This window comes from Hirundo rustica, chromosome 11 (assembly GCF_015227805.2).
Source record: "Hirundo rustica isolate bHirRus1 chromosome 11, bHirRus1.pri.v3, whole genome shotgun sequence".
Taxonomy (NCBI): Eukaryota; Metazoa; Chordata; class Aves; order Passeriformes; family Hirundinidae; genus Hirundo; species Hirundo rustica.
In genome coordinates, this window is record NC_053460.1 from 20,371,508 (window position 1) to 20,390,644 (window position 19,137).

General features: G+C 42.1%; 1 protein-coding gene across 2 annotated transcripts in view; it reads right to left on the reverse strand.

Moving 5' to 3' along the window:
• PEPD (peptidase D) overlaps nucleotides 1-17,377 on the reverse strand; it is a 143,398-nt gene extending 126,021 nt beyond the window's left edge. The window contains exons 1-3 of one of the 2 annotated variants that reach the window (XM_040075573.1): nucleotides 17,300-17,371; nucleotides 11,736-11,919; nucleotides 10,403-10,530 (exon numbers count right to left, since the gene is read on the reverse strand). In XM_040075573.1, coding sequence (XP_039931507.1) covers nucleotides 10,403-10,530; nucleotides 11,736-11,919; nucleotides 17,300-17,316 — 329 coding nt within the window. In that variant the 5' untranslated portion in view covers nucleotides 17,317-17,371. Of the gene's footprint in view, nucleotides 1-10,402; nucleotides 10,531-11,735; nucleotides 11,920-17,299 lie in introns of both variants that reach the window. The other variant, XM_040075574.1, reaches the window with a different exon arrangement.
• Between the last annotated feature and the right edge of the window lie 1,760 nt (nucleotides 17,378-19,137).

A 19,137-nucleotide genomic window follows, 5' to 3' on the forward strand; every position in this document is an offset into this window, starting at 1 on the left:
GTCAGTTATTCATTTTGGTGAAAAAAATCCAAGTTCATTCTAAACTTTTCAATTTGGTTTAACTAAATTCACATAGTACATGATGGCATGTTTAAAAACCAAGATGCTTCACCAAATCACAACCAAATCACATCAGTTCAAATTTTACCAGACCACATTACTAGGACTGGCTCCACTTTGATGTGATCCTCAAACTGGAATATAACACTGACTCCTCTGTTTATCCATCAGTAAGACAAACAGCTATGACAGTTCTGTGTATCTATAAATACACACAAAAAAATAATTTTAAAGCTTTTACATATTTGGAGAAAATTCAAAACACAATTTTTTTGCAGCAGTTTATTAACCACGCTGTGTTTCCACTTTAAACCAATAAAACTTGGTCTCATTGTCTAAAAACGTTTTAAACCTGTTGTTCATTACATTGCACAAGAATTCATAACACAAATCTTAAGAGATCTGTACAAATTTGACATTACTGTAAGAATTCTGTTAAGCAACATTTCTTTGTATGCTAAAGGACTCTGGAGCAATAGCCTTGTAATACCAACATGATAAAAAGTGTTCTAGTTTTCATAACAGTATTCAGAAGAGAGGTAAAATGAGATGGATCTAAATCACAAATGCCAAAGAAAAATTGTGAACAGAACTTATAATAGGTGATAGCTATTCCAGAAAGAAACACATCTAAGACACCTGCTAATATATTTGCAGCCTAATTGCAGATATACATTTTTATGTATATGCTTTCATTTACATCCAAACTTCAATATATTTAACACTTACTCCCTTTGAATTTCCATGTTTCAATGCTTCTAGAACAGATTTTCAGTTTTTAGTTTTTACAGTGGATCAGCTCTAAAATCAAATTCAGCTTTTCCTGAAGCAATCCAATTTAGCTTTTCTTCGGCATTTCAGCTGGAGTTCCTAGTTCAAGATTAGTTATCTATTGCATAGCCTAGAATGTAGAATATTCATATAGGAAAAAAAAATTCCAAATGGTATGTTCACTATGAATATTAAACAAATTATAAACCTTTAATGTTAAGATCTGAATGGTTTCAGAGAATTCCTTAAGTCCTCACTCCTGGCCTTGCTTGTGTTCTGCAGCTATTCTAGAAAAACGGTGTCTTACTCCAGTGTTCCATATAAAAGAAAGCAATAGGTGTAGCCTAACATAAGCACCAATGTGATGTAACTGCTCTTCTGCAAAATGCAATATTAATTCAGTATCAAATGGCACAGGCAACAAAACAGTACTCTGGATGGCTGATCACACATGCTATCACTGAATGTATATAAGGGCAAATAATAGGAATTACCTACAATTTCTAATCAGTGTATCTGGCTTTAGCAAGAAAAAACAAAACAAAAACCAAAACCTAATAAAACCCAAAACCAACCAACCAGCAAAACCCAACAGTATTAATTTAATGTGGTTTTTTTTAAAAGAGCTGTAGGAATCTCAAAATAACCAGTCAACAACCATTTTGAGGAATTCCCACTATGTCAGGGAATAAGACAGCAATTACTGACAGAAAGCAACATACCATGCTAAAGACTCTCTCCTACAATTCAAATACACACCCACAAGTTTTATTGTCTTTAGGATCCACAGCTCCTGGTAGATACCATAAAGTGATGCTTTCATAAGCAGTAATTAAAAGTAAGGATTAACATCGTTGGAACATTAACAGAATAGACCAATAACAAAGACTTCTACACAATAATCTTCAGGGTACAGTACTCTCCTAATAGGTTCTACAAGTTTTATTGCCTAAAATATGCAAAAAATTGTCCAAGCTTGTATCACAAAATCAGGAGAGGATGATTCTTGGTGCAGTGAGACAGAAAGGCCAAAACTAGTGAATTTCACAGTAAAGCTTTCTGCTTCTTCTATTCAACTCTGACTTTCATATTCAGAGTAATACATATAAAACATCATTTTACAGCAAAATCACTGTCTCGAGCAAATTAAATGCCTACATTATCCTGCAGGTAGCAACTGTACAAGGCACTGCAGCACACACACACACAGCATGAATTACATTACATTTTTCCTCACATAAATGAGGGAAAGCACATGCACAAGGAGAAAATTGGACAAGCATAATCTTCACTTAAGTTCTTAAGTTCTACACAGTCAACAACTCATTTCTCAGTCCTTGCTAGAATGAGCTTAAAGCAGAGTATAAATTTCAGAGAGACTGTAAACACAGAGTAACAACCATGGCAAAATTTAAAGCAGAAGAATAGAAATACATCAGCATATGTAGAGCTGAAAGAGGAAAAGGGATGCAAAAGCCATGTTTTAATATTGTCAGAGATCCACCAATAAACTCCCTTCTCATTACAATATCATCAAGTTAACAGATGGTGAAGCATTAACCAAACAAGGGGGTGTCAAGAACTGCTAGGAAAAACCATACAGCACACTTTTAAAAGACACCAGCAGATGTTCCTGATTTTGTCCAAAAAAGTGCCATCACCTTTACATCCAAATGGAATTTCACTATCTCAAACAAGAAGATTAAAAGCCATCAAGCTAGATTTAAAACAAAACAGTACCAATGGGGTTGCTGGCATCACAGCCAGCCTCCAGCAATGTTTTGACTGCCTTAATGGTACTCCCTTTCTAGATTTCTCTAGATTACTGCTACACTCTTTGAAAGACAAAACTACCTGCATACATGCAAACTCAATTCCCTGCTCCTTTTGATACAGTCTCCAGTAAGATGGATTCTGAGAAAAAAATGGACTTTAAAAGAAATCAAGATAAAGACGACAACTCAAGCTGATGTGACTGGAAAAAAAGCAGGTCTGGAAGTGAAGCCCCATCGGTCTGAGGGGCAGAACAGCACGGCCCACAAGCATAAAGCTGGGCACAAGGTGCTGGGTATGTGATACTGGGCTTCCCAATGCCACACAGGTCATGTACAATCAGAATAACTAGGAGCAGCAATAAAGGCCATTGGACTTAGGAAATCAGAAATGAAGTATCAAGGAGAATCTCAACCTAAGTCCTAGTAAAAGCCAAACACTGACCTCCCTGTTTCATCTACTTCAAGTATACAGTCTCACTGCTCCTGCTTAGCTATTCCCACCACAGACATTTCCAAAAGATGAACAGTTCTTTAGACTTTCTATAAATTCAAATAGCAGTGTCTCAATTAGACATCTAAGAGATACTATCAAGAGCTACCCAACAAAAGCACAGAAGACTTGCAATTGGTGCCCTTTGCTTTATTCCTCTCTGTAAATAAAATTCTTCCTTGGAGTCAAGGCCTCTATACAGAAAGAACTGTGACTAAAGAAATGCTTACACACTGAAACCCCCGAAAGATTTCTTGTAGCATTAAACTGATGACATATACTCATTAGAAAGCTTTCTCCTCTAAAAAAAAGAACAGGAGAATTATAGTGGTTAAGGTATGAAGTGTAATTTCTGGGTCAGTATATACAATGTTTCACTCAAACAATGGTCTCAATTCATGCTTCCTAACAACGGAAGTTATATACCAAATCTGCCAATAGCAGATGTTCTGCTTGTACTTTGGAAAAACACCACTGTTGGGGGGTGGGAGGGGTGGGGGGTTGGATGAGGGTTAGGCTACCTGCTCTGACTGCCCAAGCTCCAGCAAGGGGTACACAGGAGCAAAACACAATCTGCCTGCCTTACACTCACATTTCATTTTTAAGAAGCATTAATATTAATGATACATTTCCCTAACATATTTTAATGGACCACTTGGGTTTTTCTTTTTTTTGTTTCTCAACAGAGACCACACTCTTTCAGAGAGTCCCTTCTGAGCATATAGACAGGTGACAGGGAATAAAAAACCTAAGGAAAACAGTTAGCATCAAGAGCTAAGAACGTGGAATTTCACAAGAATAGAGGAACAGCTGTAGGTATTTGAGGGGGTTTTTTTTCACTGAAGCACCTTGGCAACAAGAAGCAGAGCTCTGCCCTCAGGCCGGGCAGTGGCACAACAGAAGGCAGTGTGGAGGTGCAGAGCCTTGCTGGAGCACTGCTGGCAAACCCCCACAGACATTTCTTTTGCTGCAGCTCACCCTCCTACCAGCAGCAGCCAAGTTCTTGTAGAAAAAACACATGGCATGCCTAATAAAAAAAAAAAAAAAACAACAAAAAACCAACTTGGATTCTCTGATATTTCAAAATGTTATCAGGAGTTAATATCACTGAACTCAGTACTCCTGGTAGCACATTACATAAAGTAAGAAATAAATGTCTGGTGGGGGTTATCAACATTCCCTGCCACACCACAGAAATGAGACGTGTTATCTCAATCTGTGGTTTGAAGCCACATCCAGATATTAAAAAACTCTGGTGCAGCATCATCAAATAGATTTGCTCAGTGCTGGTTCTTTTCTCAACACACCTGAATCAAAAAGAGGAGAGGAAAAAGAAGCACTTTAACACTTACAAAACCACCAGCTGGAGCATTCACTTAAAGATGTAAGCTGGTAGAGATGGCCAATCAATGGACTGACATAAATTGCTATTATGCAATTGACCAGTTTCTCAATGAGAAACTTAAGCTGTTTAAGAAAGCCATAAGAAATCAAAGATTTATACAAATAACTACTGAAGTAAAAGTCATAAAAAAAAATACACATGCATCCCAGACCAAGCAAGGCTTGTGGACAACAAGAATACTGGGACAATGACTAAACTGAACATTTGAGAAGTCTGAGCATTTGAGCAGTGCTTTTAGAGGAAATAGTTGCCAGTAAAGTAGCAAGACAAATCCAGACATTAATTATTTTGAAAAAGTAATTTTTACCCACAGAGAAATTGGGCAGCCAGCCCATGGGAATCTCATGAGGTTTAACAAGACCAAGTGCTAGAGCTGCACCTGTGTTGGGGCAACCCTCAGGATCAATCCAGACTGGGAATGAAGAGGTCAAGAGCAGCCCTGGGAGAAGGACTTTGGGGTGCTGGTGGGTGAGGGCTGGCCCTACCCAAGCTGTGTGTGCTGGGACCCAGAAACCCCCTACCCTGGGCTGAGCCCCAGCACGGGCAGCAGGGGAGGGGGATTCTGCCCCTCTGACCCCTCCGGTGAGAGCCCAGCTGCAGAGCTGCCCCAGCCTGGGCCAGCACAGCAAAGACCTGGAGCTGCTGGAGAGAGCCCAGAGGAGGCACCAGGATGAGCAGAGGGCTGGGAGAACTGGGTTTGTTCAGCCTGGAATAGAGAAGTTTCAGGGTGACCTAACTGCAGCCTTCCATTTCATGGAGCCAAAAAGAAAGATGGAGAAAGTCTATTTTCAAGAGCCTGGAGAGACAAGACAAGGGGGAATACCTTCAAACTAAAATAGAGTAGGTTTAGATCGCATATTAGAAATAAATTTTTCCCTGTGAAGGTGCTGAATTCCTGGCACAGGGTGCCCAGAGAAGCTGTGGCTGCCCCACCCCTGGATGTGCTCAAGGCAAGGTTGGACAGGGCTTGGAGCAACCAGGGACAGCAGAAGGTGTCCCTGCGCATGGTGGGAGGCCGGAACTTGATTATCTTTAAAGTCCCTTCCAACCCAGGCCATTCTATGAGTCTATGAAATACAATAATAAATGAATGGGGGACAAGAAATGGAAATCACTGTACCAGGGAGAGAGAGAACTGGAAACTAAGCACCCCTGCACAAGTAAGTCCTGTCAATCAAAAGCAACCTGCTCTATTGTACGGTTTTGAGAGGATCAGATGAAGGGTAAAGCAACAGATATACTACCTGAATAATAGTAAAATATCTGATAAAAAACTTTCTAAAGACTGGTACACTCCAAAATCGACTCAAATTGGCTTAGACAGAAACACTACAAGGTAACCCGAAACCCAATGACTAGTAATAACATGAAAACGGAAAGCCTAAAGCAGAAAATAAAATAAATAAAGAGATAAAAAGATGAGCATTCCCTGGGCTGGGAAACCCTCCAACTGCCAGCCTGAAAATGCTGTGTCAATTTAGACTGATGTTCCCCAAAGTTAAAGCAATAAACAGAAATGGACTGCAAGTCTTGATTAGTGGGGTACTGCAAAGATTAAAATTGGTTCTGACACCACTCAGAAACATAAGCAGAACTGAATATGTTTGAGACCCACAGAGAACATTTCCAGGTGGTAACAAACTTTGCAGATAAATTGCAATGCCAATTGGTACAAAACAATAATAAGATGACCTAAAGTGATTAAAACCTGGGGTTTTTTTAAACAGCAAACTAAAGATTCAGTGGGTACTGGGAAGTGACAAACTGCAGTAAAAGATCAAACTGAGACACACAGAAAAAGAAGAGCGTATTTCATTTCAGAGAACAAAATACAATAAAAAGCATCAGGAGATGGGAGATCAGTTCTGAAGGTAAAACCAAAAAACACACAGCTCTGGAGCAGGCTATGGAGAAGACAATCTGTATGCTCCACATTAATAAAACTCCTGTAGAAGATGTCCCTCCTTCCAAAATGCACATTAAGAAGAGCAATTAAGGTAATCTGTAGTTCGTTCCCTATAACCCACCCCACACTCCACTCCCTTTCCAAAGAGCTGTCTCCACTGTCATCTTCCCTTCTACAGACCTTGCCCTCTTGTTGCCAGAACAAGGGTAATTAATGCACCAGTCTCCATCACCATGATACAGATAGGTAAACATACCATGTTGTGCATAATCTAATACTCACAATTATTCAAAATACAAATGCCACAAAATCTCGCCAATCTCCATTAAGAAGAGGAGATCAAGAAATCAATTTCTTAGCTTCTAATTTTCATGGTCACAAGAAGTCTATAAGAAAAAAAAAGGTAAAAGTCCACACAGACTGAGAGGCTACCTTCTTTTACAAAAGCGTTATGGAGAAAAAAGCAAACAAACAAAAAATCCCCAACCATATACTTCTGCAGTTTTTTTAAAAGTCAGTAAAACTACTCAGCTTTGCTGATGTCAGTCAAGTTTAATCACCAAAACCAAAGGTTGGTTTTGGTTGTAACCTACTTGAAATTTATGACAATGTTTTAAAGAGCTTCCTCATTAGGTCACTGAGAAATAACTAACATTTGCAACGCATTTCACTGTGCTTTATTACAGCTCCAAATGTTAATCCAAGGTTCAACTTCGAACACAGATAGTTTCCAGTCAGATTCATGGAAAAACATTACTTACAGTGGTTGCAATGACAGATTAAAGCTGCCATACTTACCAGTCATCCAGCAGAACTTCAGGGAAAACACAGGAAATTATGCCATTAATTGGGCACCACAGCACCATTTTATTTTTCTGAACCTTATAGTTTAATACGTGTTTCTAAAGATAAAGCGTGAAAGAGTTAAATACCTTTTGTCTTCCATTAAAAACACTCTATGTGGCAAGGCTATTAAGTTATTCTGGCATGCTCTCCACATAAAGCAGCTACCATACAGTATGTTTTACTTTATAAAATATCTTTAATCAGCACACTGACTAGTTCCGTCATTTATAATTAAGGAGGTAAATGGCAGGTGCAGCATTAATTAGCAACACTGAAGTCTTTGTGAAGACATGCAGTCACACCAACTCAATGCTTTCTAGGAACAGAAATGATGGCTAACAGCTTTGTTGCACCAAAAACTTGACTAGGTAAGACTGTGCCAAGAAAGAGGGACATTCACAAAACATTTACACTTCTGAAGCTTTTACTATCCTATATTACCAGATTCATTCCTTAAACTCTTCCTTCTGAAGTTAAATTCAGGAGCAGAAAAGCCACCCCCTAAGCTCAGAGTCATTCTCAGAGTCTGAGTTTCTGCCTTACAAATGACAGAAGCACAGAGGCAGAGGTACAAGTCAAGAGACAGGCCAAGTGGTTCTCCTACTTGAAAAGGTTTCTCCAGCCAACAACTAAGAAACTGGCTGGCCCAACATCTGGAGAAATGCTCACAGCCATAATTTAAAAACAGGGCAATGTTGTTGCAATCCCTCCCATGAATGAAGGACCGACCACCAGTCCTACAATTACCCTCATAACAATTCTGCAACTGCCACCTTAAGAGGCTTTGGGTTTTTTTGGAGAAGGTCCATAATTTCCCGTGCTTTTAAAACTTCAGAGATTATTTCGGCTTGAAGGACTTCTGAAAGGTAGCCTTACAACTACTTTTATCAATCTTCAGAGCATGAAGCCCTACCAGACCCATAACACTGCAAAGCGGCTGTCACCCTCAACACCAGTACTGCTTAGTGCTGGGCTGTCCCCAGCCCAGAGTGGTGCATTCCCCACCTCCATGGCCACCTGCTCTGCAGAGTCCCAAGGCACCACCTCAGCAGGCAGCAGCACTCATAAAAACAAACCCATTGTTCATGGTCTCATCTGTACACTTACAGTCTGCCCATCTCCAAGCAAACACTCTCAGCTACTGCCCTGGCTTTGGCCAAACTAAGACTGCAATTTGAAGGGAGTCAAGAAGCCCCATTTTCATATTCAAGGCAAAAAGATTAACCCTTCTGAAGGACCCATCATCCACTCTTATGCTTCAAAAGCAACTCAAATATGTGCTTTCAGAAGTGAAGACACAACACTACATCAAATGATATGTTTAGTAATACAGCAGTGGTAAAACTGTAATAAAGAGCCTTTTGCATTAATTTTAAGAGAATCTATGTGTTTCTGCCCAAATGCACAGATTCCCACAACTGTCTTAAACAGAAAACAGAATAAACACGGGGCAAAGCAACTCCACCCTGTGCTGTGAACTAGCAGACCAGCTGCAGACCTCCATAAGATACTAACCTCCCAAACAGCACACAAAGCATTACACTGATCTGTGCCTCACTGATGTTAAATGACTTTCTCCAGTGGGCAGGCAGTGCCTTCCACGGGCCCAGAAGTAAGCACTTCCAAGGCAAACTATAGTAATACACTGCAGTGGATGGAAGGCATACTTACCTGTGTTTTTCCTTCAGTGCTAATTTTGAGTTAAAATTGAATCTTTTGGGAAGGAACACAATCCCTAGCTCTGAACAGTACCCACTGTCATCCAACTTATGAAGCAGAACTGCTACTGACTCACAAATGAGTTATTTACCCATCCTCCTTCTGACAAGCAGAAAAAGTACATGACCACGGCTGACAGAAGAGAAAACAAGATTCAAACAGAGGGATTCAGGAAGGATAAGGAAAAGAATTTAGAAAATAAAGATAATTTGTTGAATGAAAAAGAAGACACAATGAAAATAAAACACTTTTAACTAGACTTAATTAATTCTGTAAATGGACAGATAACAAGTGCTGCACAAACAAATCAAAAAGGTCACTAGTTATAAGCACCAAAATATTTTGTTGGAGAATGCAAAATGAGATGCTGGAATTTCAATAATATTTTTAAGCTTTTTTTAGATTAGGCACAATGAGTGTGGGTATGAAACAGCTGTTTTGAACTAGCAGAAGAGAACTTAGGAATAGGAAAAAATTTAGTCTATAAGCAGGAACAGATTTCAGAGAGGGCTTACAGATTTCATGGGGGGCTTACAGAACCTGCCCTCCCAGACAGGTGTGGCTCACAGCTAAAATATTTCAGACAGCAGTATGCAGACTTTTATGCCATCACAATTTCAGTCCCCAGACAGGTCTAAGACAGTGAAATTCATATAAACTCTATGAGAAGACAGCAGCCATGCCCTGCCATATGGCCTGGCACAGTTCAGCACCTGGGATCAGTTACAACTGTTTTCCTTTTTCCAAAATTAGCATTAAAAGTGAGAGCTTCAATTAGAAGTGAAGCAGCTTGACAAATATTTAACTAGAAGCAATCCAATGTTCTGAGACAATGTAGACGATACAAAAATTTACAGTTTGGTAGAGGGCATAAATACAATTAAGACTGAGAAAATGAATACATAGATAAATCAATTCCTCCACTACCATGGCACTGTGCAGTATTTACTACAAAGGTGGATGGAGAGATTTATGGCATACTCACAGAATAGCATTTACATCACATTTTCCTGTCTGTGAGCTCATGTTAAAAAAGCCTATCAGAGGCTAAACTACCTTATGCCATTCAGAACGCTTCATTAGCTGAGGCTGCTGCAAACTCTCAAAGAAGCTTGAAAAGGCCTGCTTTATTATTTAACTTGCTTGGGCTTAACACAAGATACTGACTTTTCTTTATGGTTCACCTTCCTCTCAGAGCTACCGTGGGTTCCGATTCAAAGGTATTGTGTTCCAATGGTGTTGGATCATTTCACATCACATGATCAATACGGTGTTTTGTATCTTTGTTTGTATATATCACTCTGTATATATCATTCCCACGGCATGATTTGGTGGAATCTCATTAAATGACACAACACTGGAGCTCTACAGGCAGTTATGTTATATAAATACTTGGATACACCAGAATGCAGTTAAAAGATAGGTCTTACTTTCCCATCCAAACAGCATAGCTTTCAGGGAGTTGTGGAACAAAAAGCATAGATCTTCCAGTATCAACATCTACTGCTCCAAAGCAGCCTGCTTCAGTTACTCCAAAAGTCCAGTGAAAGTAAGATTCCTAGGTTAAAACAGAATATATTCTTAGACCTCATTTCTACCACCTCTAAAAATACACTACAGTACATGTTAATTCCTATTTCCACATATCTGGAAGAGGTCTCTTGCTTTTGGAGGGGAAGAAGTGGTTTAGGTCTAATTCAAACTGGTTAGTTTTGGGTTAGAATAATACAAATCCCTTTGCTGACAACTGGAAAGGATCAGAGATTAATAAACTACCATAAAGAGCTTAACTCACCACAATAAACATACACTAAACATTAAAATACATTCTTCCAATCTAGAATTAGGGAATGCATTATCAGAGAGAAGCAATTGTGTCACAAGAGACAAGGCAAAAGCAGAGTGCAGCTTCATTGGGTTGTGAAGGCACAGGGCTGAAGTGAAAATCCAACCTTCCCTAGAGAAGAGGAAGCTGCACCAGGAGCAGCCCTTAGCCAACAGTTATTTTAAGAACAAGCAAGCAAATAAGAAAACATCTAACAATACAGGATTTAACTTTGGTAAGAACATGCTCTAGTACCTTGAAAGGTGCATCTCCTCTAAAACCAGACTAATAACTTCATTAAGATATGTGCTATCTAAATTAGAATTTACTGGGTTTGTTTCTTCATAACATACAACAGCTCAATTAAATTCAGAAAACTAAGTGCTGCAGAAACCATGCAGGATATAGGATATGGATAATTTGAGTTCTTTTATGCCAACATCCCCAGAATGTGTTAAGTCCTATTTGTGACAGAAGAACACATGGGTACTTAAGGAAGAGTCTAACTTACAAAGATACATGTTGTAAATTCCAAGATATATGCTGCTGTTTTATAAAAACATGAAATATACTTTTCTAATAATTAATTCAGCTTAGGTCCACTGTGACATGTTTTATTACACAAAGAAAGTGGGTTTTTGGGTCACACACAAGACTGAAAAAATGAAGAAAGTTTCCACTGCTGGCTTCAAGATTAGACTGATGAGCAGTAAGGCCTTAAAAAGGTTTAGGCCCTTTAAACCGGATAATGAGCCTGCACTAAAGCACTGAAAGCGAGAGCAACTCAAAGCTGAAGAAGCAATGTTATAAAGAAGCCAATTTAGTTAAGTGAAGCAAGACAATGCACATCTGAGAGATAAAGAAAAATAATTTAAAATCATTTAAAAATTCAAGCAGTGGAAGAGTTTCTCAAATTGAAGTTTTGATTCAGCTCTTACCTGGCGAAACACAATACCAGTATCAGTACAGTATCTCTGGGTTTCTTCTCCACCCTGCAGCAGAACAATTGAATTCTTCTGGACATCCTTATTCTGTCTCAGGCGTTCACACAGCCGTCTTCTGTTCAAGGCAAAGAGCGCTACAGGCACTTTCAAAGTCTCATTCCCCAGCCAAAAGGAGGGTCTAGAAGAGATTTTTTTCAATTGACAATTAATGGCAAAGACAGTGGTTAGCACAATTTAGATGCACAGTGCTCATTAGTTTAGTTCAACTCTGCTAACAAAGGCTCCTAACTCAACGGGAAGAGATGTTGTACACACATCGTTCTCAAGCAACCATCAAGCACTGCTCACACAAGTACCAAAGGAAAAAGGCGGAAACAGCAGACAAGGCCGGCTGCAGCTACAGCCCACAGCACATCCCTCATTACATCCCTTCAGGTAACACAGCACAAAGCGACTATGGTCCACGTCAGCTGAGGAGAGGCAAAGCAGGAGGGAAGAAATTAGTTCTGAGTTGCTGAGAACAGAAGTGGAAGTTTACATTAAGTCGAGCAAACTTCAGCAAGTCCTTCTGCGAAACAGGGAGTGGAGAGAAAAGATGATGGATAGCAGACACAGGACAACAGCATTTCCCATAATGACACGGGATCTGCAAATCTCTTTTCTATGAATGTATGTTTATTCTTGCATGCACACAAGCAGCTTCAGCCAGTGACTGAACTCAAACACGTGGCTACAGGAGCAGGTATTGGGAACCACCACTTGTCCCTCAGGCAACACAAATGTGCTGGGACAGCCCAGAAAGATCCTGAAAGACTACTCAACAGGGCTGCAACTGCAAGGATACAGTTTAAAAGCAGAGAGCTTGCTGTTACTAAGTAATTTTAGATGCTGAAAGTATCTCAAGAATATGTGGCTGAACCATTCACGTTGTTTCAGGTCCGTAAATGCACTTTTTGGAGCTTTACCAGTAGAAACACTATAGCTTTTCTAGAATATGGAGCAGAGGGAAGAGTTCAACCAAATGATATGAGAAGAACTGAAAAGCAGTTTGTTTTGGGGGTGGTTTTTTATGCTTGACATAGCAAAGCTGTGCTTTGGAGCTTCAGTATTAGAGGTGATCAATAAAATTTTTCCATAAAATCCTATTATTTAAGTCAAATTTGTGCCTCCACCTCAGCTTCTCCAAGACTGACGGGATGGTCACTTTCTATGCGCTATGCTTTACAGGAGATGCCAGAAAGGTGCAGTTAACTTCTTACTATGTTAAGAGGACAAGAAATGAATCAAAGGACTTAACCTTAGAGGAGCAAAGCTCCACATCTTAATTATTATATAGCTTTCATAGGCAATCTGAACGGTAACCTTTGATTTATAGCCACGTAACCTCCTAAAAGGCTTTATCAACCTCAGAAATGCAAACCCTATAATTTTCTACTGCAGCCACAGCATAAAAGAGCTAATAAAATACTTTCTTTTACTTGCTTATAACCACTTGATGTAATAGAGTAAGTAATTTCAGAAGGTAAAAAACTGTCCTTGCTAATCCAATTTTCAAGTTATCTGCTTACAAGTTCAGCACAAAATGATGGTGCACAAAACCCAAATGTGTTTATTTTTATTCCTTCCAACACATCCCTGACAACCCAGCAGCAAGGCAGGTAATCATCACAAGGGCTGCAGACTACCTCCTGCAGCACATCAGCACAGCCAGGTAAAACAGCACAGGCTTTTGTTTTGGGGTACCCCCGCCTGTAGGAAGAAGGAAGCAGGTTCATACAATCCTAGAAAAAGCTACTGGAAGTTTTAAGTCAGTGAACCTTAAATTTAAAATATTAAATTAAAAGGCAAGGCTTTCCAGGTACAAAGCTGTGGCTCAGTAACTCAGCAAGGCACAAGCGACTGAAAATGCTGTTCTCAAAGCATGATTATCCCTTGGAGTAAGTACATGCAATGGCCTGGAAATCATATGCTCACCTTATGGGACATTTATATAAGGGAGGAAAGCACATCATCGGATACCCTTACATCATAAGTTGCTCTCAGATTTTTGTATTTGCTGATAAAAAAAATAAAATAAAATAAAATAAAATAAAATAAAACCAACAGGCAGAGGTTGTAACACAGCCTGTCTCATGTTTTGCTTCAAAGGAAGGAAGAAAGTCACCTTGATTGCTATTTTACTCGCTTCACAAGTCTGGGGATCTTTTTCTGTGATTCAAAAAAAAAAAAAAAAAAAAAAAAAAAAAAAAAAAAAAAGAGAGAACTCTGACCTCTCTCCTGCATGCCTATTCCTCATTTTCCTCTCCCTTAAGTCTAATATTAATGCTTTTATTACACTTTAAACCCTTGACAAGACTAAATGAGAAATAATTACACCAGGCAGCAATTCATACCAGCAGTTTTACTAAGCCACTTAAGTGTGCCTTTTACTGGGATCTTAATGCTAAAGCTAAAATGCATTCTAGTGCAAAATGATAGTTCTTGTGCACATTTTCTCTAAGTGAAAGCGTGTTTTTCCTTGGACATAACAGACCCCACTTTCCCATCTGAATATGATGCCACAATATTAATCCACAGCAGAGCATGGCCTCTGCAGCTGTTTTAGAGCGGCACAGTTTTTTAGGGGCATGGCCTTGGTCTCTGCTTTAAGGCTGCTGTAGAAATCACAACAGCTGAGCATGCTGGACCCCGCAGCAAGGGCTGCAGGACCTGAGGGCTGGGCTGAGTGTTGCTGCAAATCCTGCGCTGTTCTCAGGTTCTCTGATGAGCACTCAAGTTAATTCATACCCCAGACAGAGCAAGCTTGCCAGGACACACACCTACTTTTACAATTGAATTCTGCAGAGAAAACCAGCTAGGTTTTAGAGAGAATATTCAACTTAGAGGAGTTTGCGTCTTCCACAGCTCTTGTTCTCTTTTTTCTCCTGCAAGCACCCAGATACCAAACTGATGGCACCCCATGGATGGACTGACAACAGGCAGAACACCCAGAGGTGCTGCTTTGCCTGCAGATATCTTGGCACACATGAGCCATGCACGAGCTTTCCACGGCTAGCACACAGAGCTCTTTTCAGAGACAACACTGGCAGGCGCATTTAAGTCTTACAAAAAGGTGGATGACTGTACATCCGGCTTTCCATGGCAAACAAATATTGGGAAACAGAATTCTCATAATACTCAAGATCACAAAAAAAAAGTCACACATAGGACTGGCTGTTCAATTTCTTGTAGTAAATTAAGTGGGTACACATACGTAACTGCCGCACGTGTATCAACCCTACAAATACACATGCAATTACAGTGTAAGCAGTCTTAAACTATGGTATTGCCTCGGAACAAAACTACCACAAAATTCTCTCTAGGGAAGAAACCACAAGCTTTTCATTTTGGTCCATGATCTCTAATCACTCAGTTATATCCCACAAGACACACAAATCACAGAATCATAGAATGGCCTGGGTTGGAATAGACCTCAAAGATGATCTTGTCCCATGTCCCTGCCATGGGCAAGGACACCTCCCACTAGAGCAGGCTTCTCAAGGCTTTGCACAGCTTGGCTTTGAACACTGCCAGTGCTGGGGTATCCACAACCTCCCCACACAACCTGTTTGTAGCTCACCGCTCTTACAGTTAAGAATTTCTTTCTAATATCCAGCCTAAATTTCCACTCCTATTACTCCTCGCCCTATCACTACAGCTCCCGATGAACAGTCACTCTCTAGTTTCCCTGTAGCCCTTTCAGATATTGGAAGTGCTGTGAGTCTCCACACAGCCTTCTCCTTTCCAGACTGAACAGCCTCAATTTTCTCAGCTTGTCTTCTTATGAGGCACTTCAGTCCTCTGATCGACTTTGTGGCCTCCTCTGGACCTGCTTCAGCAGAGTTACCAGAATTGAATTAACACATTGGCTGGTCCTTCAAGGTCAGTTTCTTCTGTCAGCACAAGGACTCCAAGCATCTCCAGCCACAAACTCAACCCAAAACTTTGATGTGAAGTTACACATTTGATAAAGAAGTGTATTTGATACAAGCACTGCCTTGTGGTGCACCCTTTTTGAAGCTATGCAAGCTTCTGCAAATAAACCTTAGCCAGTGTCGAAAGTGGATACTTGCAAGAACGAAACAGGGCAAGAGAAGCTCAGCTCCCTTGTTTTCTCCAGTCTGGTACCAGCATTCAACTACTGCTCAGTCTGGTAAAGGCCTCCCACAGTAGCTGACAGTTTCCTGCTGGCTGTCACATACAATTTTTATGATCAGTTAGGCCCAAGCTCACAGATGAGCTCTTTTATTTTATTGAACTACAAGTGAAATATAGTTAGGAACATTAAACTACATCTGTTTCTTTAAAGGATATTCTTCTTTTGCCAGGAGCTCCTCATTTTCAATGCTTATTTCAGAAGTTATATATTTTAGAGAGCATACATTCTGGCACTATATGATTCATCTAACATTTTGGATTTGTTGTAAAGCAACCACCAGAACACACAAGTAACAAAAACTCCTATTTTATTTCTGGTTTTCCCCCCATTTTTCAGTTAACCTTTTGTACTTTTGGTTTTTTTGAGCAGAAAACTCATGGACTGCTATTTCTGTTCTACTGAGATCCCACAGAGAGGATCCAGATTTCAATGACAATGAGAAACCACTGAAACGACTTTTCAGTAAACTATCACTTGTTTGTTGACTGGGCCTTATTTATTTCTTTGTTTTGAGCAACAGATGCATAAACATCAGCCTGAAGCCTAAATAATTTTCAATTCTGTTTCCACATCCCATACGTGAAGCACAAGGGGCCCATACTAACAGCAGCACAAGGAACAGGCTATACAACCAAACATGAAAAGCAACTACGGCTGTTCAAAGTATAAAACGGGTATTTTCTTCAGGGCCAACTCGGTGCCGTTTGTAAAGCTGACAGCTGGAAGGCCCGGCGCCGCTCCGTGCCGTCCCTCCCAGCCCAGCGCAGGGCTGCCCCAGGGGCCGGGCAGCAGTTCCCGGGGCCGGGCACGCCCGGACAGCGCCGGGGCCGCCGGAGCCGGAGGGGATCCACAGGGCAGCGACCTCCGCAAAGCCCCGGGGAACAGCCGGACCCGCGTTCGGCAACTTTGGAAACTTCCCCCTTCGTTTTGACACAGTTATAATGGCACCTTCTTACAGCACGGGAAGAAATGGCTGAATTTTGCTATAAAATGCGGGAAAACCCTTGTGCTATGTAATCCAAGCCGCCTTTAAAGCATCACTTCCAAACCTGAGGCAACTTAAAAGGAAAACGCACGGCCGGGGACGAGGCACTACGAGCCAACCGGCCCGTGGGACCCTTCACAGCTCTCTCAACGCCCCGCGCAGAGCCCGAACCCTACCCCGGGAGCCCCGGGGCCAGCGCACGCAGCCCGGCCCCAGGCTATGCTGCGCCTGCCCGGCCCCCGCCGCCGGCCCGGAACTTCCCCGGCCCGCCGGGATCCCGCGAGCCCCCACCGGCCGCGCCGTGCCCCTGGCAGGGAGCGGGGTGCCGCGGGTCTCGGTGCCGGGGGTCCCGGTGCCGGTCCCGGGCGCACTCACCCCTCAGCTGCAGCCATCTTCGCTCGCCGGCCCTGCGCGGTCACGTGGCGGCGGTGCCTCAGCGCGGGGCGGGCGGAGCGGCCCCGCCCCGTTCCCCACACGGCCCCGCCCCCTCCACTCACGGTCCCGCCCCTTTCCCCTGGAGGCCACGCCCCCTCCCCTCAGGCCCCGCCCCGTTCCTCTCACGACCCCGCCCGATTCCCCTTACGGCCCCGCCCCATTCCCCTCGAGCCCCCGCCCCTCTCCCCTCGAGGCCCCGCCCCTCTCCCCCCACGGCCCCGCCCCGTTCCCCTCACGGCCCCTCCCCATTCCCCTCGCGGCCCCGCCCCTCTCCCCTCGCGGCCCCGCCCCTCTCCCCTCACGGCCCCGCCCCATTCCCCTCACGGCCCCGCCCCTCTCCCCCCACGGCCCCGCCCCGTTCCCCTCACGGCCCCTCCCCATTCCCCTCACGGCCCCCTCTCCCCTCACGGCCCCGCCCCGCTCCCCTCACGGCCGCGCTGCCCCGTCACAGGCCGGGCTGGCAGCGCCCCGTGACTCCCCCGACCCTGGGGGTGTCGTCCTGAGGGAGCAAGTGCGGCTGCTTCGGCCCTCTCCGCGTGTGCTGTCTCCTAAGGAATAATTCCAGACCCTGAAGCCAATATAATATAAATACAGTCTTTTACAGGGATTGCTGCCCTACCGCTGACCTCTCCTCAATTAATGGTTGCTCAAAAATCCAGTTCATGTGCAGCTATAGTGTAATCCCTTGAAGAGATGTTTTCCACCTGCATTTTGAATTGGTGAGAATGTTTAACAGTAGTTTTGGGGCATGGTGTGCTGGAGCCATCGCCAGCCCTTGGGCTCGCCCCACTCTGCTGTTTTTTTTCTATTCACACAGATTCCATCAGAACCGAATGAAATCTGAAACTTGTTTGTGCCTCAAAATTACTTGTTCTTGCTTCAAGATTAAAAGATACCTAAAGAAACTATCACAGTCGAGGGTTCACATGTCAAATAACTCAATACAGTTGCAAAAGCAAATACTGGGAAGCATGAAACACCAGATAAGAATGAGATACTGGAGCTCTGCTTGGTGACCTGAATACAGGGTCTGCTGCTGGGTGCAGCAATAAAACAGTGATAAACGCAGCTCTGGGTGGGCAGGTAACCCTCCATCCCTGGAAAGGGAGTGTGAGTCCTTGCTCCAGGGCTGCTCAGTAATGCCACTGCTCTGTTGGTCTGGCACTGATCTGAAAAGAAAATACTATGATACCTGAAATATTTGGCTGCTGCACATGAAGGGTCTGCTTCCATTACAAACACACAGGAAAGAGAGGGATGCAGGGCAGTGCAAAGGCAGAGTATGATCATAAAATACATGGAGCTTAAAGTTCATGTGTGTTAGGAAAAAATCAGTGCACTGTTACTAAGACACATGCACAGTTAAGCCCCTTTTTCTCATTTGGTCGTATTGTCCTCTAGAAGTTGTGAGAAAACTGCAGCTACTCATGCACAGCTGGCTCTGTAGTGGTGTATGAGAGCTGCAGGGCAGTCACAGGCAAAGACTGATTTCAGGAAGTCTGGATAGGTGCATGTAAATTGATAAAACTAGAAAAGTCAAGCAGTCATTCTCTACCTCTTTATGTTTTTACATCCAAGAATCAGAGACCTTTAATACAAAAAATATAATGAAAGGTTTCTTCCATGAACTGCACACTTGACACGTAAAACTTATTTTGGGATCCAGATTCATAGATAAAGCCTCATTTTAGAAATAATTGATAAGTTGTTGAATTTCAAGAAATTTCCTTCAGTTTTTGCAGACTGGGAAAAAAAAAAAAAAAAAAAGAAAAAAAAAA